The sequence below is a fragment of the Scardinius erythrophthalmus genome, assembly GCF_964197995.2.
Source record: "Scardinius erythrophthalmus genome assembly, chromosome: 5".
In the NCBI taxonomy this organism is placed as follows: domain Eukaryota; kingdom Metazoa; phylum Chordata; class Actinopteri; order Cypriniformes; family Leuciscidae; genus Scardinius; species Scardinius erythrophthalmus.
In genome coordinates this window covers 10,241,020-10,266,644 of record NC_138225.1, presented here as the reverse complement: position 1 = coordinate 10,266,644, position 25,625 = coordinate 10,241,020, and the positions used below count along the sequence as shown (strand labels likewise).

The 25,625-nt window shown below is 37.7% G+C and overlaps 1 protein-coding gene across 1 annotated transcript in view; it reads right to left on the bottom strand.

The window, feature by feature from the left end:
• Positions 1-25,625, bottom strand: part of srrm4 (serine/arginine repetitive matrix 4) — a gene marked incomplete at its 5' end in the record, with an annotated part of 48,151 nt that overhangs the window by 10,005 nt on the left and 12,521 nt on the right. Inside the window, 2 exons of the mRNA XM_081365348.1 lie at positions 766-855; positions 5,477-5,617. Coding sequence (XP_081221474.1) covers positions 766-855; positions 5,477-5,617 — 231 coding nt within the window. The remainder of the gene's footprint in view (positions 1-765; positions 856-5,476; positions 5,618-25,625) is intronic.

Here is a 25,625-nt window from a genome sequence, read left to right as displayed (position 1 = left end):
CAGTAAATACATTAGTATGTCGTTGGCATTATTTCAGAAGATTTTCATTTAAAAAAAATGCAGTTCTTTTGAACTTTCTATTCATCAAAGAATCCTAAAAAAAACATGCATTACAGTTTTCACAAAAATATTAAGCAGCACAAGTGTTTTCAACATTGATAATAATAATTAGGGTTTCTTGAGCACCAAATCAGCATATTAGAATCATTTCTGAAGGACCATGTGACACTAAAGTAATAATGCTGAAAATTCAGATAATTTTTTTCTTCAGCTTCAAAACATATTGAAATAGAAAGCAGTTACTTTAAATTGTGATAATATTTCTTAATATTAATGTTTTACTCTATTTTTGATCAAATACAGTAAATGCAGCCTTGGTGAAAAATGTCTGACCCCAAGGACTGTAGATATATGTTTTGAAGATAGAAAAAACTTTTAAATTGAATTTAGTGAGTGCATTTCCTAATTAACAGGCACAGAAAACGCAAATGGCAAGAAAACAGAACATCTAAAAAAAAAAAAAAAAATGCATTTCCTTTAAGCTTAACAAGCTTAGAACATTTCTTCTGTCGAATGGCTCTTCTTTATGACACTAACACACTATTGTTCTTTAAGCCTACTTGTGAAAGTTAAACGCTGTTGTTGGATATTGACAGCAGACACCATTAAATGCAGTCTGAAATCTTTCTATGTCTTTTCCAGTGCTGTAGACTGGTCAGAAGAGAAGGTAATTATCACATGTGACCATTTGTTTTGTGGGCTGACCTGTGTCTCCTCCTCTTCCTCTGTGACTTCTTCTTCTTTTTTTTCGTTTTAGGCACTGGCCGAGGAGAAAGTTCGGCATCAAGAGACACACTGGAAAAGCAAAGTAAAGAGAGAACATAGTAAAAAGTTTTTCATTTTCAAAGTCAGTTCAGAAACGAAATGTCTGGCTAGTGGAGCTAAAAGGTTTATGCTCTATCATGTTTAAAAATAACATTTAATCCTACCCTAAACCTTACCAACAGTGTTAACAACAGCAAGTGTGAGTTAACACATTTGCTGAGGCGACCATGCCATTTTAGCTTGCTTCTACAAGTTTCTCAGGTATTTTATCATGACTCTTGCTTCACGAGACTCGTAACCGAGTGCTCCGCTTCATAAGAGCAGTTCACTGAGTGACCGAGCAAGTTTACTACATCAGAAAAGCTATACATATGGAGTTGATCATGTGATGCAAATGTCAAAATAAATTACTTTATAAATGAACTATGATAAAAGTGTTTTGAGGTCAACATAGCATTGTGAAAGGAATTGTGTGGAAATAAGTCTTTATTGCTTGATAATCTGCCCCTGTAATCATAATTTGTGTGAAAAGGAATAAAAGTTGTTGGTGTTTTCTGCCACTAGTATTAATTTCAGCTCGAAACTTGGAGTTTTACAAAAATGTGAGTAGAGGCAAGTTTTTTTTTTTTTTCAGTGAGCTTAATGTAGGTTGGCAATGTGTAACCCAAAACATCTCATCTCAAGAACAGAAAAGGCACAGGGAAAAAAAGAGGTTAAAGAGGAAGGATATAAGAGACAGCAATAAGGAGAGAGAGGGAAAGCAGCATGCTCGGACAGATAGATGACAGGCAGCTTTTAAAATCAATTTACTTTTAGTGGCAACACTTCTGCAACAACAAAGCAGAAGATCAGAGAGAATGGATGGCGTGTCCTGACTGAGTGGGACATGTGTGCCGTTTTAAAAGCACTGCAGTGTCACCTCAGAAGCGTCTTTTAAAGGCAATAACATTGAGGGGAGTGCAAGGAAGGATTTTAAGATTAACAGAGAGATATCACAGTGTACCCACTACTGAGAGTCTTCCTCAGGCAATTCAAATGCAATCATCAACAGGGAGACTATACACAGACAACAGACATTTATATCACACATTTTCAAAGTGTTTACAAAAGCACAGGGCACAGCTGTTATAATTGTGAATATAGCAATGACACACCACTCTCATTCCATCAAGACAACAGAAAGGGTCCAATCAAAAGTGGGCGTGAAGCGTTTTACCCTAATCACTAATATTCTTGATTCAACCAGAAGGGAAGAGGCGAGCTGATCGAGTTAAAACATTTTTCGGGCTAATTGCAAAGGTTACATTTCTGACCCCCTGAACGTAAAGGATTTATCAAATATAAAGACTGAAAAGCTTGAATGAGCAACACTATTCCCCTGCGCCTTATTTAGCCACATAAAGTAATGTCCTTCCATCACTTTTAATCCTTTGAACCCCCCAAAAAATCCATTAGATGCTTCAAACTCCCCAATCTGTTCCATTCAGACACTGATAAGGCTCATGTAATGGAACAGCTGACCTCTATAATATTTTCAAAGGCAGATTTTCTGATACTCACCCTATTTATATCAAAGAGACTCGTTTTAGCTTGCTATATTAAGCTTAAAGTGCTCTGTGACCGAAGGAGCTTGCCTCACAAGAATTAGCACAATGGAGGTAGGAGGGATAAAACACTGAAAATGTAGATGTTCTTGCCTTCATAAAGATATGTGTACAGTAAATAGCACTTCATAATTTACACATACACATCACAGACTGTCATAATGGCATGCATCTGACAGACAGCAATAAAAATATGAAGCGTGGGAGAAGGTAAACAGGATATTCGTGACAAATACACATGACTGGTGCAGGTTAAAGGCACGATGGCAGCGGCAATGAGATTTGCTTTTTGCGGCACATCGCTACAGCAGGATAATAATATTTCATAGACACAGGGGAGTGCTGTCCGTGACAGTCGATGAATTACAGACTGTTGTAGCTTTGGCTTTGCCCAGCCAGTCAGTGATTCAATATGAGCACTGAGAGGAAGCCATTTAGATGGATCAAAACAGACGGTGAGCCAGGCAGGCCGTGCAGATGTGCTCGCGGGGGAGAAGGCCGCTTACTCCATCTCTGAGGGTGGAAAAGGCTGTTTGGCCTGATATAGAAATGCAGTTCATCCAGCCATTGCTGCATTAGCAAGTCTGAAACGCATTAGAAGCTGATTAGCAGAAAAACAAGTGCCATTTCTGCTTAATTAAGAACCTTTGTCTCACATTACACCCTCGGCACAAAGGCAAACACACACAGACACTACAATAGTCCAAGATTTTTACAGTTAATTTTGTTCCTGCCTTTTTTGGTAGAGTAAATGAGATTTGGTTGGAGCAGTTTTAAACAAAATACAGTGAAGCAATTATGATAAGCAATCACAAGCAATGACCAGTCACAATTAGGGCTGTCAAACCATTTATATTTGATTGTAATAATTTTTCTGTCCTTTTTAAATCTAAATAAAGTGTAATATACCAAATATGTGCATATCGATATAAATGGATCACAGTGTTATTTTAGTAGGCCAATCATTAAGATACCATTATAGTTTTTATTTTATTTTTTCATTTTAGTAAATTAAGTTTTTGTAATTTTGAAAATAAGTTTTAAATAAGTTGTAGTAATTGTGTTGTGTTGTTTGTCATTTTTATTTATAAAAAATATAATATATATATACAGTAGTTCTAATCATTTTTATTTTAGTTTTAGTTATTTTAGTAGGCCTACATCAAGTTAAACTAAGGGTTCTTTCACACTTGGTTCGATTGCCTGGTCCGAACCAGAGTTAGACTGCTCCCCCCTCCCCCTGCCGGATTATACATTATATTATTTGGGTCCGAACCGCTGTTTACCCCTGTTGCTTGGTAACGACAATGACAGATGAAAGTGAGACACTCTGTCTACACCTGAAGTAAGAGTGACTCATTGGTGAAAAAAAAAAGAGAAAACATTAAATAAAGTTAAGCATGAATTTGATATTAACATTACTTTTCCCAACATTTTTATAAATATTGTTATATTATCGTTATTGTGCATTATCGTTATCTTTTGTTCATGACATTTGTGTAGTGAAAATCTGATATCATGAAAGCCCTAGTTCCAATCAGCTCTGAAATCAAACTCTTGTTAGAAGCAATACAGAACTCTTGAAGCAACACATTCTGATCCATCGACCAATTTCACGTGTCAGATGTGCCCAGTTATTCCTTTTATTTAGCTTGTGGGTTTGCTCTCCAGCTTTTAAAGTCTTTCTGTCAGTTTCAGTTGACCTTGAAGGCGCACAGGTAACGAACATACCCCTAATAGCCACCATCACTTCAGCTGTCAGAAGAGGGTCGTCTTGTGAGTTAGACTGAGCACTGACACACTCAGGAGAATAGACAAGGTTAGAGAGTTAAAAGACTGTCAGCATTTATAACTGACATTTCACTGAGAGCTTCAGCACTGTACCTTTCAGCTTTGGGGAAAAAAATGCAACATGTTTCCCAAAATTTAAATTGAGAGGCTTAAGCTTGTTACAAAAGTTATAAAAATAAAATGGTGCAAGCAAAAGATCCCACATAAGGCTTTTGACTACTAACACACTCCAAAGGATGTCAAACTTACAGAGTAAAAGAACTGTCAAGACTAATAAAAATACTTTAAATAGAAGGATTTTCCAAAAAGGACAGAAGCCCTCTATTTAAATGTCACATTATTGAGACTGAATTTGACACTATACAATAAGACTATTCACATTTGAGATGTTTCTTTTATTTGGATTAAGACAGCATGTCGAAAATAACTGTCAATGTACATGATTTAGGATTCTTCAGTTGTACAGATGAAGGAAAGCTGTTTGTGGATTTTGGTGGTTTAGCTTGATCTGACTTAAACATTATTTGATTTTGAATTGCTTAGCTGCAGTTGTGTGCTTGATTATAAAATCTCAGCTGAAAAAATGCATTTGCATCTGCTGTTTTCTGGCAGAGAACTGAGCATGAACTCAACTAGAGATTAGCATGTTTAAGATAACACTTGATCTGCCGTCCTTCCTATTTTACATAATGATGCACTGCTTTTGGCCTGTGTTATCGCGCACACTTTGAAGGTATCAGTGGAATTATGCCGTTGAGAATCCAATGCTGATGCAATTCCTTTCACCAGGTGGAGTTTGAATTGTTGTGGATGGGAAGTAAGAGGACCCCATAAAAGACACCTGTGTGAAAAATTCCAGCAACACCTGAATGTTTACACTGTGACAAAGAGATAAGAGTGTTTGTGCCTGCCATGCTTTAAAGTTTGGGGTTTCTAATTCATTCTTACAGAGTGAGGAAGAAGCTTAGAAGTGGATTCAGTGCTTCATATTTACATGTGTTTGATCTTCTTTGGGGTCAAAATAAAATTCACATTTGAATAGCTTTATAGGTTCTATGGTTAAATTGTACAACGTTTTCAACAGCACATGTTGTTTTCAACCACTTCAAAGTTGGTTTAAATCAGCTATTTTACTTTCAGAGAGTATACAAATAGTTTCTTTTCTAGCACATACACACTGAAGTGCTTGCTCCTAAGCACTGAAATGTCTTTGATGGAAGATGTGTGTATGAGGAACAGCTTTAGAAGATACAGACCTGCGAGCTCGGCGGTGGCTGTGGCGTTTACGTCCTCTGCGTTTTGTGTGTCCATTTTTCTCATGTTTTTTTGTGACCGTGTCTTTCGTTTTCACTTTCTCCTCTTCATCTTTGGGCGCAAGGCTAACTGCTGTCTCCAATCTGGAAGAACAGAATATCAAAAACTCTTTAGCTTCAAATAGTCAACAGGTTGTTAAATCTGAATTAAATCTAGACAATAACATTATCTTTTTTTTTGTTGCCCATTGGTAAAGATTGGTCAGTTATGTAATGATCTTAAATATAAGATCTCAATAATGAAACTGAAATATTTTTTTCTGAAGGCAGAAAAAATGCCCATCATTTTGTTTTTCAGCTTGTAAGTGCACTCATGTTTGAAGAACGGGACTGGATTTGGTTATCTGCTGAGAAACATTGAGCATTTTCATGTTTCTCCTCTAGACCTTCATAAATGCAGAGGTCATCTGCTCAGCATTCAAATGAGGTGTCAACAGAGAAGCCTTTATTTACGCGCCTCAGTTGAACTGACATTTCTGAAATTATTTGTGCGTATCCCAAGGTTGTAAGGAACATGGTTTGGAAACTCAAAACTGTGTGCTCTTCTTTCTGTCAGTGGAGGAGAGCAAAAAGAGTTTTATGTGTATTATTCATGATCTGATATTTAAACTGGAGAAAACTGAAAACTGTACAAATATATTTTTCATGTTGTTTGATGATTCACTGATTGCAAATGTAATAATTGGTTTACATGAAAACTGAGCAATTTGGTTTGTGTTAGCTATACAACAAATTGCTTACTAAAAGGTTAAAGATTGGTTTATTTCACGTTATGCCCAAACCACACCTATGAGTAATGTAGCTACTTCAGGCCAACCCATTTTAGATTTGCGTCGGGCGCAAGAGTCATTTATCCCGCCGGTATAATAGCAACAGTGCCAGAGACCACCCACAAAATTACTTGCGTTTCGCATTTGATACTTGCGTTTCAGATTGTTAAAATAGGGCCCAAAATGTGTGCAGTCATTACTGATCCACATTTGACCAGTTACCAATGATTTAGTGTTAGCAGTTTTCATTTTTCTAACACTAAAACTGCAGCTTAATGCTCTTTACTCTATTCACAATCAAAATGTGTCTGATTGAAATTGCACTTGAGCAGAGAGAGACCCAGGTGATTCAGCAAAGACTGGGACATGACACTTGAGCCATTCTTTTCTCATCATTGCCCTATTCCTTACAAACAGTTTGAAAATAAATGCATAAATAAAACTGATTGCAAGAGCTGGGTAAGTAGGCCTGACTTGATCTCCATGGCATAATTACAGATCCACCTCTGGAGTGTGAGAGTGTATGTTGCGTGCATATGTCTGCGTGCGGCCCCGTACATTTGTACATGAATTTGTGTCTGTGTGTCTGATTGTAATGAGAAGTTAATCAGTCTTGCAGATTAAATGCTGATTGCCTCTCTCTCTCAGCAGCAGGAGGAGGCCTGCCCTCTGCCACCTCTGGATAAGAGAGGGCAAAGCACAATCACATTATTAATGTCAACCTTCCGGCACCGCAGCCCTACACGGCCCTCCAATGAGCCAGTACGTGATTGGAAAATACACCGCCTTGCTGGGTATAATCAGGAGAGGATTAAAGATGGTGAAACAGTGAAAACATGTTGGTGTGAGGGCAGTTGAATGACCCAAACATTAAAGATGTTCATGAGTCTGAGTGTGATCACATGTGGAGAAGAAAAGGTCTGTGTGATTTCGAATGAATAAAAATTTACTTTAGATATTATTGGTTGATATAAAAGTTGTTCCAGGAACAACGATATTGATGATCCATGTCCCTTGGTGATGAAATCACAATAAGTGTGGTTGAAGGGTCAGAACAATGGACTAAACACAGTTCTGTCAGAACCACTATCATCAAAGGTTCTGGGCAAGAACTCCCTAAGAGCATGGAGCACAGCGCAACCCTATTAGGGGGTAAACAGAACAGAACAGAACCAACTTAAATGTATTACAGATATTTTTTATGTTCTTTATGACAATAATTTTTATGTAAAAACAAATCATGATAAATTACTGATTCAAAGAGGAATATCAGAAGGCCAAGTCCTGAGCAATGCAACAAAACTGCTTAAAATACTGAATGGACCTTAACCCTCTGAGGTCGCGCGTTTTGCTGGATTTTCTCCACATTGTAGCACTATAAACTTAAATTACTCAGTCATTTATAGTCATACAGAAAAAAGAAATATAAAAAAAGAATCTCAGATATTTCTCCTTTTGTATGTGTCCACTTACAATCAAACCAAAACATAGTGCTTTTGTAAAATAAAGAAAATAAACTGGGTGTGCGTTCTGCCTCTCCGTCGCGGTGAACTTTTTTTTCTTGAGCACGTCTATAAACTGAAACAAAACTCAGCGAATACTTGTCACACATTTATGAGCCATATACCTTTATAAACATTTAAGTGTGTACTTTTAAATGATCGGATTCAAAACGAAAACAAATATTCTCTGTTTAAGTAATTTGTATAAAACCAACAAGATGTCCAGCTTCTCAAACGCTTCCTCATTACAGTTAATTTGGCCACGCCCACTCGCGCAAAAGATATTCACATGCAAATCTCCACATGGACCGCGTCTCGCTCATTACCTCAACAACAAAACACTTCACTTCACTTTTCGTCGAGTTTGAAAGACGTGCCTGAGCTTACATTGGATTTAGGCTACCTCAGAAGAAAAAGAACGCGATTTGAAGACAAGAAAGGTGTAAGGTAAGAAATTCTTACATATTAGTTTGTTATTGTTGCATAAATGTCACGTTGCAGTTGAACTGTTGCTAGATATATGGGGAATATTATAATATTTAGACCCGTGTTTACTGTTACTGTGTTTGTGGATATCTGCTCAAACGTAGATATGTATATGGTAACCATAATGTTTTATATTTGAGCGCGATCGCGTTTGAATGTATCATATTTTTGATAGCGATCGCGTTTGAATGTATCATATTTTCCTGCGCGATCGCGTTTGAATGTACACATCATATTTTGGATGAAAGCAAAACGCACCAAACGGCTTCATGTTTTTATTATTATCTCATTTCATATCATCATAACGGATGGAAACATTTGAAGTAACATGATAATCAATATATTTTTCTCTAGCTTAGTTGTTACTGAAATCTTTTTGAAAATATATATAGGCTGCTATATTGTTATTATTTTATGCAGCACTGCGCATAGCCTATACCTACAAGGCACAACAAACCTGGTGTTCATTATATAATATATTGTTGGAAACATTTGTGTGAGTGTGCGTGTGTATTCTGTGAATTTTAAAAAGCAATTTTAACAAGAAAAATCTAAAATGTATTCCCAAAATCGTGCAGGCCTTTCTCTTGATATCAGTATGTTCACTTTTTTTTTTTTTTTTTTTTTTTCAGGGCCTAGATGCCACTGAGTCCTGCTGACTTCAACGTTCACAGCAGTGCTCGAAGTGGGGCGGTACTCACCGGTACGCAGTACCGGCACTTCTGCATTTTACTCCAAAGCGTACCTGCACGTTTTCTTGCGTACCGCTACTTCTCGCATGTAGCCGGTACTCTACCACTGACAGAAAAAGCGTCAGTGTCACGCCCATTTCACATCTACTTCGTTTGCAATGCGTATGCGGAGCTTATTTTTTTTCCGCACCCATATTAACAGGTTAGACTAGAACTTTCGCACTGCACGCGGATGCGGTCCGGCAATGCGTTCCAGGAGCGGTGCATATACAGCAGTCCAACGATCGTTTCCACACCGAGTCTATTTTCGCTGTGCTGCACGTGCTGAATTAAAGTGACAGCGCGTGGTTCGTGGTCAAAATTAACACAGAATATGACATTATATATAATTTGTATTATTTAAAATTACTTTTAACATTTAAAAACAGACGTTTTCAAATTCCAAAGCTTGCAGAAGGTTCCTAATGGCAATACTGACTTAGGCTACAGCTTTCCTGGTAGCCTTGAGTGAATTAACTTGTCTAAGAAAATGATTCATAAAACGTATATATATCTGTTGAGCCTATGTTTACTTTCGTCATTGACACAGATGAAAATGAAAGACTAAGTTCAGCTTTAGGAGGGGAAGAAATAGTCCAGGATAAGAAGACTGAGAGAAAATAAATATAAAGATGAGGAGAGAGCAGGTAGCCTATTGATAAATAATCTAATGACAAGGTTTTAAAGATAGCCTATTTCTTATAATTTTTTGGCCTTCAAAAGTCCTAAATTGCACATATGTAGATCAGAGACATCCAAATTTTCTCGGGGGAGCATGCCCCCGAACCACCCTAACTACGGGGGTCTTGAGTCTGGTTGTCCAGAGCACAGGAAATTGTTAATCCGGCCCTGGGTGAAGGCCGTAAGAGTAAGGCAAGAGAGTACCGGCACCTTTTTCCCCCCACTTCACGCACTGGTTCACAGTACATGTCTCTGTACATGAACATGGTACTTTTTTGTTGTGTATCTTTGGATTATGTTGTGTTGTAAATAAATCCAAACTATTTTAAAAGCCATTCTTTTTTAAATCTCCTCATTCTTTGTGCAAGGGTGGTCAGAATGATGGGCCCTGATAAGCTCCTAATAGGGCCATTAGGGAGGTTCTTTGTCTTTCTCAGGTGTGGAAAGTTTTCATATTAATGAGATGATCCGCCCCTTCGCATATTGCTTTATCACACAAAACACGTCGTAAAATTTTTAAATCAATATATTGTCTTCTCTGAATGAGCAGTCAGGGTGATTCTCACATAGTTTTAGAGCAAATATTCTAGGCTACGTCATACAATTTTCAAAAGTCTTGTGAAGAAATAATCAGTATGGGTTTCATGACCTTATTTCAGTGAGAATTTATTTTTGTATTTTCACAAACCACGCATAAATGTCATTATCTCAAAACTACAAACTTTTACATACATGCTGCTGATATATTATTGTAGCAGAGTTTGTGCTGAATACAGTGTAATTAGACTTTAGCCATGAAAATGTCACAAGTAACAGAAATAAACACAAATGTCAGAGCATGTCAGAACACCTCCAGGGCCCAGAAAACAGCTCAGACCCCAGAGGGTTAATATGGATGCTGTGATACGCATAGTATTCCTATAGGCAGACGTGGATCGGCTGAAAGTCAGCTGATGCGAGCTTAAATTATGTGACCTGTCTAATACTACACTTGATTTCTGTCAGGACCACTATAGTCAAAGATGACTGACAATAGCATACAGTTTGGATTGGCGGTATGGTTCTGTTCTGGGCAATAACTCCCTGCCCCTCCATGCAGCCTAGCATGGATAAGAGCAGGGAGCACAGCGATAACCTCCCAAAACAAAACTATATGCCAACATCCCCCAACCACAAACTAAAAGCGAAAAATCTGAGTGCCAAGATTTCCCTGACACCACCTGCCCAAATCCCCAGATATCGATGCAATTCATGCCCTGATACTGGAAAAAGACAGACAACAATAGGAGATTTTGGAAAGAAGCAGCATGTCCTTCTGAAATAGCAGTGACTGGGGGCAGCATGCCTCTTACAAGAGAAGAACAGCAGCGAAGGGGTGCTCTTCTGTTGCAAGCAGCGGAGAAGAGCAGCATGCCCCTTTAAATGCAGTTACCCGAATGAGCTTCTGAAAAAAGCATGTTGCCAATAATAACAAGAAAAGCGTTTCAGCCGATTGAGCATGTTGAATCAGCATCAGAGCCGTTGGTGAGAGATGATCACAGAGCTCTGAATGAGCAAGAAAACAACAAAGTCAAGAGGGCACACACACAGAAGGGTTCTTCTTCTACTTCTGTGCATTCCAATGCAATATTTCCATAAATGTCATGCTGTCTGGGAATGAGGAAAGTGAAGATTAAGTGATCAACATCAATTTTTTGGTTTGTAAATCCGCGGTACAACCATACAAGTTCTAGTTACTTTTGAGTGACAAATACAGACTAATATCAACTGCTGGTGTGGACAGTTTCTCTCATTCATGTGTTGAATGTGCATGATTATTGGCTGTAGTCTTGACCCAGACCCAGGCAACGAAAAGTGACAATACATTTGCTTGTTGCCACTAGTTCTTGATCTTGGCTTAGTGTGTCTGAGCTGTTAAGTCCACAAACATATTACCAATAACCATCAGAAGTCGTAGGCAACAGGCATATTGCTGATTACCTAAAAAAAAACTTGAGGTCAACATAAAATCCAATTTGACCCTGTTTTATATCAGCACAAATTGCTAGTCTTGTAGTAAACCTTTCATCTGTACAAGTTGTCTTTTAATAATCTTACTCAAAATGTGAAGATTGCTTACATTCTGGTATGCAGGCGCAATTATTGAGAAACCTTAAGAAAAAAAGAAGAAGATAGGAACACTCTTAGTAAATGTATGGGAATACATAATATTCTTAAGAATGTTTTGTGAATCCAGACCCTGGTGACCAAAGAGAATAAACCTGCTGGGATAAAGCAACCATCTCAAGCTCAATAAGCAGCTATTATTGCTTAAATAACAGCCTTCCGCTGTAATAGAAGCTTTCTCTTAATTTTCCATGCACTTCTTTAAAGCCAGACTCTTTCTTACTGGCCATGAGCTAGAGAAACCTGCTTATGAGAGCTTTAAATGAAATTGATTTCCCCATCACTGAATGACTTTTCTCTGATCGGCTTCAGAATTTATGGAAGAACTTCTCAACAGGGAGTCAGATTTATGGAGTGCTCAAACACACCACACACACACACACACACACACACACACACACATGCTTGCATCGGTTAGGGCTTTCTAACTTTCAAAGCTGTCTTGAGTACTTGTAATCCATTACTCTGGAAAGTACAGATCATATGAAGAGTCGAAATGGAACTATTCAGAATTCACAGCAGGAAAAAGCTTTCTAGCTAATAATAAGCTGCAGAACATTTACTGTAGAACTGTTAGACACTTAAGCCTTTTTGTTTGTTAGCAGTTATGGAATGGAGACTTTTATGGATTAGCTTGATTAAAAATAACAAGTACTGTGATGGGTTTATGACAACTGACAAAACACAAGAGAGAAAGAGAGCGTTAGCTCTAAACTAACTTTAGGAGCTTGATTATGGACTTGCTTTTGACAGCAAGCAAAATCTGTTTACCGCTTTCAAGGATAGATGGGCATGATTTATAAAAACGTATATAAACACTGCCTTTACTGATTCATATTTGGCCAGTTCCTAATTATTTAGTTTTAGCAATTTTCATTTTTATAACGCTAAAACTGCAGATAAACCAAATGCTCAGGAATTTGGGCTTTGTTCATATGCTATTGGCAATATTAAAAGTGATATCCTATACCTTAGAAATCACCACTAATAAATAACTTTGATGATTAAAAAGGCTTATAACAACCACAATCATGGCTCTACAAAAAACGTTGTTCATATAAATAAATTAGTCAGGCACAAGAATATAATAACTGGCAATCTGAGACTTTAAAGTGTTGAAAATGTAGGGCCTTGTCCTGTCCATGGTGTGTTGTTTGTGCTGTGATGTAGGGTCTCTGTGGCAGTCTAATGGCAGCTCTCCAGGTCGTGTTGATGTGTTTCTGTTGTTGAGAATGAGTCATGGCTCCTAGCACAGGTCTCCTCACAGCCACTGTCATGTGACACTGATACCGGCGTGATGGGAAAGAAAGGCAGGGAAAGCAATGGAAGACTGAGAAGGGAGCATGATCCAGAAAGAAAAGGCAGATGGCTTAGGATGCACACAAACACACAGAATAAGGTGGGTGGGAGAAATGTCACATCTCCACAAAGACGGCAGAGAATACAGAGGTCTGTTTTAGAAGTTTGAAACCATGAACACACACAAGTGTCCAAATACACACATTGGCCCTATTGCCATCAGGTATAACGATGCAATTTTTGTGATCCACACTAAACACAGGTGGAAACAGGGTCTAAAACATTTTGTGATCAGATCGCTGAAACCGCATTCAGAGGTAAATGCATGTGACCACATAGAATTTCACAGTACTCACCGCCAACAGGGACATAGTCTCGCATAGCCAGAGCTTCAGACTGACGGCAGAAGGACTGGACTCTATCCCAGCTTTTCTTCGCCAAGGGGCACCCAAGAGGACGTTTGACTGACATATAACGCAACCAATCACAGTTTGTTTTGTTCCACGTCATGTTTAGGGTCGTGACAATATAATGTCGATGTCCCTACAATAACAGACCGGTGTGCATCTAATAAATTATTCATTCAAGAGCGTTGTGCAAGTTTACTGCAACAATGAAGCCGCGAACTTCACATACTTTTGAAAATCCAGCGTTTAGCCTAGTTGATCCTGGTAAGCGCTTGTTGTCACAGTTGTAAACACAACAGCTTTCTTCTTTCACGAGGGGTTTTGGCGTCACGGCATTTGTTTCCAGGCGGACCGATAAAGAACGCGACACACACGTCTCCCGGACATCCTGTAGAATTCAACTAATCAGATCGCAACTTCGAAACTCCTGAAGTGTTTCCAGAAAAGTGTGCCATATGCATCAGACATTCAGCCAACGGTCCGTGGGCGTGACGTCTGAGGCTGAGACTAACTGGGACATGATGTGAGAAAGCGCACCAAAACAAGCAATCTTAATGCCAGGTGGAAAAACATTCTTCTTTTGTAATTTCAACTAATCAATGCCTCAATCATCCCTAAAATACTTAAAAAAGGCTGCTACATTTACAATAGCTACATTTACATGCACCTAAATAATCTGTTTACAATCGAATTGATGGCTAAGTCAGACTAAAAGACCTTCATGTAAGCATCTAAATCCGAATGAAATTTCAATCAGATTGAAAGGGGTGTTATAGACCTTAAATAATCTGATCAGCAGGAAGTAAATTACGCAAATAAGCACTTGAATACTCAAAAATACCTTACATACATGCGCAGTGACAATATATGTATGTGTTAACATACGTTTTACGTCTTGCGAACATGTTTATTTACCTTCCACAAACTGGTCAGCTATATATATATATATCCTCTATATATTTCAGTTTTCTTTTTAGGTATGTCACCAAGGCATAAACAGCAATTACGCTAGTGGTAGCTCTGATTGCATTACCATGGCAGCTTTCTCTGGTCCTAATCATGGCAGCTGGGCACTGTGCATGCGCTGTTTTGTTTGGAATACATGCAATGCATATCAGATTGCAACATTAAGACCACATGTTTTAAATAAACAGAAGTTTCAAAATCTGATATCGGATTAATTTGTGCAGGTAAACATACCTTTCTCAAGATTAAACCTAATTGACTTTGCTGAGATATTTTACAAAATATATCTTTAGTGTTCCACAGAAGAGAGAAAGTAATACAGGAATGGAATAACATCTATTCTAGGGTGACAGAATTTTCAGTTTTGGTGATCTATCCCTTCAATATGCAGAGACTACAAAGAAGCCCTTTGTTGGGAAATTTCCTGAAAATCATAAAAACTGTGGCACTGTCATTTCTTGTTTAGTTTAGTTTGATTGGCCCAATAAAGCAACCAATAGCTTGAGTTTGGGGCGGGATCTGTGAGTCCGCCCAATTGTTTTTTTTATTCCCTTGGGTGACATTATTGGGACAGAAATGACACACTTCTGTTCTGATTTAATTACCACTCAAAGAAGTATGCTGCTGTATGTATCTCCAATTAGAATGTGTATGCAATTTAGAAAAGGATCATGAGATGACAGCAAAACAGAATATGAACACATTTTATTAAATAAAAGGCGAGACACTACAGGTGAATAGGGTAAAATTTTAAAATAATAGATATCACCATGAAACTTCCTCAGTTGATTACTTACACAAGTATATAAAAAAATGTATTACAAGTTTTAGAAATGTGTATGTTTAATTATGCAAATTAGGCATTATCTCATTAAATATGCATGATTTTGCATATATTTTCGGTAGATAGATCTGAACATATGATAAAGCCAGGTGCAAAATTCTTTTTTCATTTTGTTTACACACAAGATGAAAAAAAAAAAAAAAAACTCAGAGGGATTTCAGGGATATATGCTTTCATTACCTAGAAAATCAAAATATACTGTCCATAGCCTTAAAAAAAATCAATTTTAGCCATATTTTTTTTTAATTAAAATGTCACATAAATCAGGCCAGGAATGATTTATTAACAAATCCCTCTGAAAATATCTTCAGAATACTGCTAAGTGTATAACTGCAAAGTTTGGTGTACATAGGTGCTACATAGGCTGAGATGTTTATACTGGAGAATGACAAAAACTCATTTTGAGAAAACGGCAGTTAAAGATTTAAATAGCTCTAAATGAGATATCGTCGTTAGTAGGGGTGTAAGAAAAAATCGATACACTTGAGTATCGCGATATTTTATTTTGCAATACTGTATCGATTTTCAAAAACGCAATATCGTTTTTTTTTTGTTGTTTTTTTTTTTTACGTCCAAAAATATTCATGGTAAGACCGTAAGACAGTGGTTCACGTTTATGTTGTTTAAATCCCTACCACTAGATAGCTATGCTGAGACGCACCACTAGTGTCCTCGCCAGGCTCGCCTATAACGGTGCGTGTCCACTGGACATTTTAGGATTGACAGCGGACCGGAGAAAGCGTTGAGAGCGACCGAGAGCGTCAAAAAGTTGGGCAGTTCCTTTATACAAATATCAAGCGAAAAACGCAGTCGGCAGCCAATTGCTGTGAGGTTCGGGATGTGATGTCTACCTTGAGAGTTTAAACATATGCAAATTGTGCCCGAGTTTATGCTGGATTTAGTGCGTAAATCATTTTGTTTACAAATTAGACGTTGTGCAGTTGTTATATAGCCTACATGTTAAATATTTCATTTTGGATGTGTTTATTGTGATAATATTGGCTGGTTTTATAAAAGTTTATACAACTTAAAAGGATATCTTTGCTTGGTGCATTTGGAAACAAAGCTTGTCTATTTCTAAATGTAATCGCGTGCATCGTTCACATCAAACGCGAAGAGAGCATCTGGCGCGAGTGATTGCAATGTTAAGTCAATGCAAAGACGCGTTTACGCGCGTCTGGAGGTCCTGCGGCACGAGGCGTTTAGTGCGGCGCGGTTCGCCTCATTCGCGCGTCCAGTTCTTTTAAAATCTTTTATCACATAAAACTTGATTTCAATATGACACATTTATTTTGTTCACTTTCATCCACTTTCATTCATTTTCGTCCAGTTCACGTTGTTGTTTTGTATTGTGACAGGGGCCATGTACCTATTTTCTTTTATTATGGCCTACTTGAGCATATAAACATTTGCTCACTAAGAACCTGTAAACCACAAGCCCAAACTGGCAAATTTTCTGTGTACTGAATTGTTTACCTAAAGTAAACTTCTTTGACTTTTATGCACATCATGTCTTTTTTTTATATATATTTTTAATATATTTTACTTTTAAAAAAATCCCAATATATCGCCTTATGCACAGTATCGAAATATATTGCAATATATTGAATCGTGACCCATGTATCGTGATACGTATCGTATCGCCAGATTCTTGCCAATACACAGCCCTAGTCGTTCCTAGCCCTAAATCCCCCTTTAGACATTCACGATTGGTTACTGATAGAAAGGAAATGCCCATATTTGGGTTACATAGCGTTGTGCAGGAGACTCAGAGCTTTACAGCGATACCGGTCATGACAGACTTCAGTAAACAGACGGAGGCTCACGGAGCTTGGCATGTGGCGTTGGAATACTAACTTCCTGGTAAATTCGGGAGAAACTTACTGTCGCAAGTAAACAAAATGTAATAAAATAAACATCTTAATGTATATTTTCAATGTTTTCTTTATAGCAGCTTGAAAGAACACATATTAAAGGAGTAAACTAGCCCAAAATCTCAAAACTGACTGCATGAAAAATCTATGTTTTTGCCTGCCGTGTCTCGCCTTAACCCTGTATGTCATCCTAAATTGCCTGGATGCACACACATACATTTGTAGTGCAGGAGTTTATGTAACTGTGAATAAGCGTAATTCAAATTACCTGTTGAGTTCTGAAAACTAACTGCTTATTGTTTCACTCTCCATTATATTGCTCTTAAAGACACTCACAATCTGTTCTGATTCATCGGGGAAGAAGTGTTATTTGAGAATGCTGCTAGTTACCATAGCAGCCAGATATGACCAAGTAAGAGATGTTTCATGCAAGCTAACTTATGACCCATAATTATATGCTTTAACACTCAGACTAATTAGTGCTGTTAACACAACAAGAAGACCTGTCACAGAGCAGATGAGAAATGTAGAACAAATTCTTCACATTAATACAGCTGGATGTTTATTTTTTGTGACATTTAGTTCATATTCTTTTATCTTTGTGTTTCCCTCTTGTAGAAATTATCCGAAAAGGGTGAAAAAAAAAAAAACCTGGAACATCAGTGCTATGTTTGAACTACAGTACCTACTAAAAGCCTTACAGACTACTCCCTAGACTCTTGGTCTGCAAGAGGACAACAGACATAAAACGAGACACCATCCTCCCACTGCGGGCACATCTGATAAACGAGTCTCCTGTCCATCCTGTAGTTCACTGAGGCTATCCAGTGCTATTACGCCTGTCATATCCACAGCCAAACAACTGATAATCGCTATCATGAAAGAGGAGGGCGGCAGATCATTTTGAGAGAGAGACATGATTGAGCATGTTAATTAAGGGTGGATACCGATTAACTTATTCCAGAGCTCCGTCTATCAAAATGAAAAGTGATTATACTGTTTGTCTAACATTCAGGGTAAAAGACAACCTCTTTTTATTGTGATATTGATACTAATGATGGGTATGCTTAGGCCAGACATGGCAATTAAACCATGTTTAGGCAAGTGAACATGCCGTTATGAATCAAGACTTGATATTTATCATTTAAAGATTTCCAAAAATAAGAAGATCTTCTGAATGAAATGTAATCTGATTAATGACTAGAAAGCAAAGAACATTTTATATTACATTTTTGTATAGTACATTTTTGTGATGTGCTCCAGTAATCTAAAGCTCTTAAACTTGCTGCATCACAAGAACAAGAACAATGCAAATGGATAATCACAAAATTACGGAAGTTGTATTATTCTTGAGTAACACACACACACACACACACACACACACACACACACACACACACACACACACACACACACACACTTGCCTAATAACAGTGGATGTGCATAACAAACCCTATGGGAACTCTACACGAGGAGCTGAACTCATGTCTCCTAATGGAAGTAGTTTATAAGGATCTGCATCACTCCTAGATCCACCTATCAGAATAGGCAATATCAAACTAAAACAAATCAGATTAGCTGTAAGTGTGATCAAACACTGAAGGTTAAACATGTAGCAATGTATACCAAAAGCATTGTAAGCACTATTGAAATGTGCACTTTGACCCAAATCATTTTAGTATATTCATGCCTTTGGCTGTTGATGCAGGCCAACGAACACATCCAAAAATGGAATCCACTGTCAGATGCAATTACACATGAATGTGTATGAACAAATCACTTGCCATCATATCACTACAAATTCAAGTGCTGCATAAAAGTTCTGTATTTTCTGTAATTCCTTTGCCAGGCCTTGATTTCTACCCCGTGTAAATTTGAGCTGTTGCTTCTTATTTGATAAAATGGGAAGACAATAACACCGGCTTAAATTTCTGCAACATGAGGCCTGCTGCCTTCACTGAGAAAATAACCTGCGTGGCATCATGGGAGAAAGAAAATCACAGCACCAGACCTCATTATCTGCCACAGACAATGTCCTTGCTAAATCCCAACCGAGCAAGGGAAGGTAATTGATTTGTAGAGACACTTTCAGAGTGAGGGGGAACAGGAAAGCAAGTTAGGCAGTTGGGCGGGTAGTCGTTGAGAAGAAAATCCACAAACAGAATTGGCTGCCCTATTTCCAACTCTGCATGACGGCTCCGCTTGAGCGATGCAAGTGGACATGAAGGATTTAAGAACAATCACTATGATTTAGCAGCTTATTCCAGCCCTCCCATCTCTCTCACGTTTCTTTTGCTCAGCGGGAGGTACACAAGAACGACATAACAACAGAAAGTTACATACTCGCTATGCATGTGATTCTTTTACATCTCACTGAATTTCTTTCTTATATCTGAGTGATTTTTTACACAGTTTCTGTAGAACAAATGCAGAGTTATAGACAGGTATGATGATGAACAGACAGATAGACAGATGGAATGATAAAAAGGAATCATTTCAGAATAATTTTCTTGTTTATATAATAAACAACAGGAAAATTTCCAACCTTCTATGCAAAAGATGGTCAGCACATATAGCGGGGAAAGTCATTCTGAAGATAAGTGGAGTTAGTTTATTCAATTATTGCTACCTGATGATAAAATGGAGCAGCATAATGGTTTGATTAATTTCCTTATCACACCAGGCACAAAGAGTAATTATGGCCCGGTCCACTACTCTACGAGCCACCAATCAATCAATTTAAGCACTCTTCACTCCCTACCGTCCCCTCTGCTCAAACAAAACAAATTACCCCTCTTTTTCTCTCTCTCGGTCGCACTCACGTTCTGGAAAACTTTTGCCCCAGGCTGTGGAAATAATGCCAGGCAAACTCCAGATGTTCACACACACACACACACACACACACACACACACACACACACACACACACACACACACACACACACACACACACTGACTCAAGCCAAAGTCTCTACAACAGCCTAACAATAATTCTGTGGAGATGCATTGTGAGAAAAAGGGCACTGTTCACAATGAGCAATCAACAGCTTGTCACTCCAACTTCACCCAGTGCAATCGTGGGTGAAACATGTTGAAGCATATGTTAATGACTCGACGGGTGCATTCAGAGCCTTCTCAGTTTCTCACATTTTCACTTGCCTGATTGGACTCATGTATCTGTATATATCCTTAACTGAGACTTATCTGAGGTCATGATCAGATGCGAAATGAGAGTCCCCTGATTTCTGATTTACATATTCATCTTCTCCACCATGCAAAATGCTGCCCTTAAGTCACGTCAGAATCATATGAGATGAGTGTAGTCACGGTTCTACAATAATTACCATTAGGATTGTATTTGAGCCCTGATGAGTTTTATGCTGTGTCAATTAAAGAATCATGACAAGAACGTAGTTGTATTTATCATATTAAGTAAGTTGTTATGAATGTTTACTATAATTTAGTTTGTATAGAACTAAGGACAAACTACATTTTCCATAATTCTCTTTTGTAGCACAAGAATGATAAAATAAATAGATAAAGCATCAGTTACAGTTACACATCTAGCATGCATCCTTTGCTCTTCATCTTGTTGCGGTAAAGCAAAAAAAAAAAAAAAAGCTTATGGTGTTTGTTATAAAATTAAACAGAAATATGACACTGTCTAACATTTTACTGAGACCAAAATCACTTCAATCACTTCAATCACTTCCCAGAAGTCAGCATTAGCAGAACTCTCATCAACGCTAACTGGATCCAGGTTGTCTCTCTCTCGCTCCCTCTTCATGTTAAACACAACTCTATTTTAGAGGCTCAGTAATGCCTCAGGAGCTTTTGGAATGTGTGGAGTCTGCTGGGAGAGTTTCTGTTTGTCTCTAACCAACCTCTCTATCTCATCCTGGCAGATGAGAAGGCACACACTTGATATCTTCATTGAACACTAATAGAAAATATTACAACATTCTGATAATAGAAATATGGTATAAAGAAAAGACCAGAGAGATCAAAACTTTACAAAGTCATATTTAAAGTTAAAGTGTTTAAGTGTTTATAACAGACATTTAGCACAGCAGTGATACATATATTATGATATGACATAATGATATCATGATTTTTTTAACCCTCAGGTTGTGTTCAAAACCATATAACACTTCCAGTTCCAAGGTCAAAAATAACAGGCCTACAAAAAATAGCTCATAAATCACTTGTTATGCTATATTATCACCCAATATTAAATTCAATCTTTCTGTCAACTTGTTCTCTTTCAATTAGGACTGGTTTTATATTTCTATTTGCATCTGATTAATCATAGGCCTCATTTATCAGAGAGTAGGCATCTCATTTATTGAGTAAAAAAAGCATTATTTATGAATAATTTTGGAAATATTAAATAAAATATGGAAAAAAAATTCACTGTTGATTACACTTTTTTACTTTAATGTTTCACAAGGAAGTTTGTTTTGAAAAACGTTTATTTTGTACAAAATGGCACAAAGTTATAGTTGTGGTGTTCCCTACTCTTAGATAAATGAGGCCTACGATTAATCAGATGCAAATAGAAATATAAAACCAGTCCTAATTGAAAGAGAACAAGTTGACAGAAAGAATCCAATATTGGGTGATAATATAGTATAATGAGTGATTTATAAGCTATTTTTTGTAGAACACCACAAGTGTAATGAGGTGACAACCCCCCCCCCCCCCCCCCCCCGCAAAAAAAAAAACGAAAATTGTCAAAAAAACATTTGAGAGTTATACCCTTTGTAAACAAAGTTACTAAGTTTCAGTCCAATGAGTTTCAGACCCGAATACAACAGGGTTTGATGAAAGGTCTGAGGATGGTTGTATAAATGAGTACCCTATTCTCAGGACACCTTTGAACACAGACCTCAAATAATCTCCGCCCCATTTCCCCATTCTCACTGACACTCTTCAAATTCCATTACCTTAACAGCCACCCATGCATTACAAGCAAATTTATTTCATTTCATTAACCTGTATCAAAAAGCTTTCATGACTGCTGGGAGATAGAAAAGGAAGAATGCAGTGTAGGAGAAAGTGTTAATCTCCAGGATTAAAATAAAGATGCTAATCAAATGGTACTTTTTTCTTATTGCCTTAAGCAAAGCAATATGTTCTAGGTTTGTTTTGAAATATTATTGCCAGTATGGCTAAAAGTGAAACTCACGAAACCTGTTACACATATACCCGTACACATATATATCAACCCATTCTCACTCCCAAAGCATTAAAAACTGAAAAAGGGAATCTTATATTGAAGCATCAATGTAAGATGCTAAAGGTACCACATGAGACACACAAGAGTCAATGATATTTCACAATCGAAGCTGACGTAACGCTTATGCAGGCCACAACTTTTGAATGTGTTTGTGATTCGAGCAGTGCGGCGGATGGAGACTGTAATCACTTTAGGGTCTGTCCCTCACACAAAGAAATTTTGAATAAATTGTGAGTGTAAATAGTGTCATGTAAATACAATTACTGAGCTGTTTAAATCATACCCCAACATATATGTCATAATGAGTAAATTATACCCCGATATATATCTAATGACGATAAAATTCCCATGCCCTTCGAGTCTGTGTATTGACGGCATAGGTTTCCTTCTGAAAGCATTTGGTTTCTTATAGTCTTAATAGTGACGCTGAAGGCACTTGACCATGCTTCAGTTTTGGACACCTTGGGGTGAGAATGGATTGTATATAGCCTACGGATATATATTATAATATAAGTAGCCCACCTATCTACTGTAAATTTAATATATGATATATATTAACAACAATAGTTATTATTATTATTATTATTATTATTATTTTAACCATAAAGAAAACTAGCAGTGCTGTAGTGCACTCACAGAGAGAACTGTAATGCCTCTCTTAAGGTCATAATTAACAATGCTAATCTCACCCTCATCAAGAACAGATATGTTTTTGTTTGTTAACAACCAAAGAATGCGCATTAGTTCACAATGTCTCACAAAGCCCATCAGCTAGTCTGTAAATTACTCTGTAAAATCAAATTAAAGAAAATGAGACATTCTTTGTTGCGCAATGATAGAGACAAAATGTTCCTTATTTAGATTTTCGTGATAAGCCCAATCTCCATGACACTTCCTGTCTGCCTCCTGGGGAGAGAAAATATGTCTCTCACTACACAGCTAATAGACAAAGAGAATAAGGGCTCCAATCAGTGGGCACACTAGCTAATTACAGTGAAAGGGATGCGTGGAGGACGAAAGAACAAGAGTCAGCTGGGGTTGCTGATTGGCGTGTGGCATTTCAGAGGGAGCAAAGGATCCACCATTAACACATCAGGCATGGTTCACCACAGCAGATTTAGCTTCTTACCACAGAGAAACTCCATTGAGCGCCAGGCTTAGATGTGGGCCAGTTGCCACTCAGAAGCAGCAGGCCGGGAATTTGACTGAAAAGATGAGAGGGCTGGTCCAAACCCATGGGCTCTATTTTATACACAAAAGAAGACAGATGGCTCGACTTGAGATGTGAAACTTCTGATTTGTAGTTCTTTTGATTTGGGAAGCTTTTTTCCATGTTAAGGAGAAGGACAGGAACTTAGCAGGAAGTCTGTACGAAGGAGGCCAATTAATTTCAAGCGTGCTGATTCTAGATGGCTGAGAAGATGAGCAAAAAACCAAATACAACTCTCAAGTTAATTGCTTTTCAACCAAGACTGTTACATTGTACAAAGTCAAGCATGGTACTTCTTTTTCACGTACTAGTAAAGTTTAAATTAAAGTTCATGGTGTTCAAACGCCACAAAACTGGATGATCAAATACTAATACAGTTTAATAGTGCATATTGCATTTTAATACGTCAATGATAAAATCCTATTGATTTTTTCATGTGGGAAAGTTTGAACGAGGACAAAAAGTAAGTGCACCTTTAAAGTAAGACAAATATTAAATGAAAGTTAAAAAAAATACCACTGAAAAATGCAAATTAAAGTGAGTTAGTTAATGTAGCTGAGGTGAACAAGGAGGCACACAGAGAAATAATTCAGTCTGTGCCGTCTGATAGGGCTGTCAAATGCAAATAGAGCTTATTATCTTTAAATTCCACATGGCTAAAAACAGAATCACTAGCAATGGACCCTGCAAGCTCCTTCCTTATGTGGCACTGGCAGAATTTTCAGACACACATCACGAATTTAGAAAATGAGTATTGAAAAAGAGAATTTATGGTTTGTCATTATTCAAAGGGGCCATTTAAAAAGGTGGTTCAGTTGCAAAAGGTTTTAAAACCCTCTAGAATTATCTCAACAAAAGATAGCCTACATTTAATGCTGGCATTGTCTTTGGAAGAACTACTCTGCTAATGCCAGTGGTGTGCCAATATAGTGATTGTATGAAAAAAAAAAACCCTCAACTGAATTCTATCCCAGCCAGGGATACGGGGGGAGTACTCTGGGTTTAGTCAAAATTCCGAGTTCAGACCTATCGGACAAGCACGCCAAATTTGCATATTTGGCCTAAGTGTGAACTCATGAAAATCTATAAGAATGCAAAGTGGATGTGCGGAATCATCTCATAGTCAGAGGAAGGATGACTGTAACAGCGATGAGGCGAACAGCTAACGTACTGTGCAGTGGAGCAGGACTAAGCAGCTTCACACTGAGACTCAAAATGGAAACCACAAATCATTGATTATTTCAGTCCTGACTGAGTCCCTCTCTCTGAGGAGAATGTCATTTGTGGAGGATAGAGCCTGCGTCGTTAAACCAAACCTCACCAGAGCATCCCTAATTACTCCAGGCTATCAACAATTCACCATTTGTGAGTGGGGGGTTCATTTTGTTATAGCCCTAGGAGTACAGTTGCAGAAATAAACATAGAACAAATACAAAAGCAACCATCTTGTTTATGTAAGTCTCATTTTGATTACGTTATTAAATTAGAGCATGAATAATTAAGAGAAAAAAGACGGATGTGTCCATGACTTTTTATGATTTCCGAGTCCATCCGTCACAGCAACAGGTGTGTGTGTGTGTGTGTGAGTGTGTGTGTGTGTGTGTGTGTGTGTGTGTGTGTATGTGTGTGATATTTACATAAAATTATTCAAATGTATGCTAAATCTCAAGAGAAAAGGTATTGCTAATATGTTCAATCAAGTCCTTAAGTCTCCAGGATTTATATTTGCATCCCACTATACTTTAGTTTCAGTGACGTGAGATTTATGACCATCAGTGGTAATGGCTGTGAATAAGGATCAAATCCAATGATCAACATCTTTCTTTTTGCTGCTGATGGTCATACATATTACAGATTAGCAGAAATGACTGAAACAGATGAATATCCTCCTAAAAGCTATTTACTGATCGGCATGGT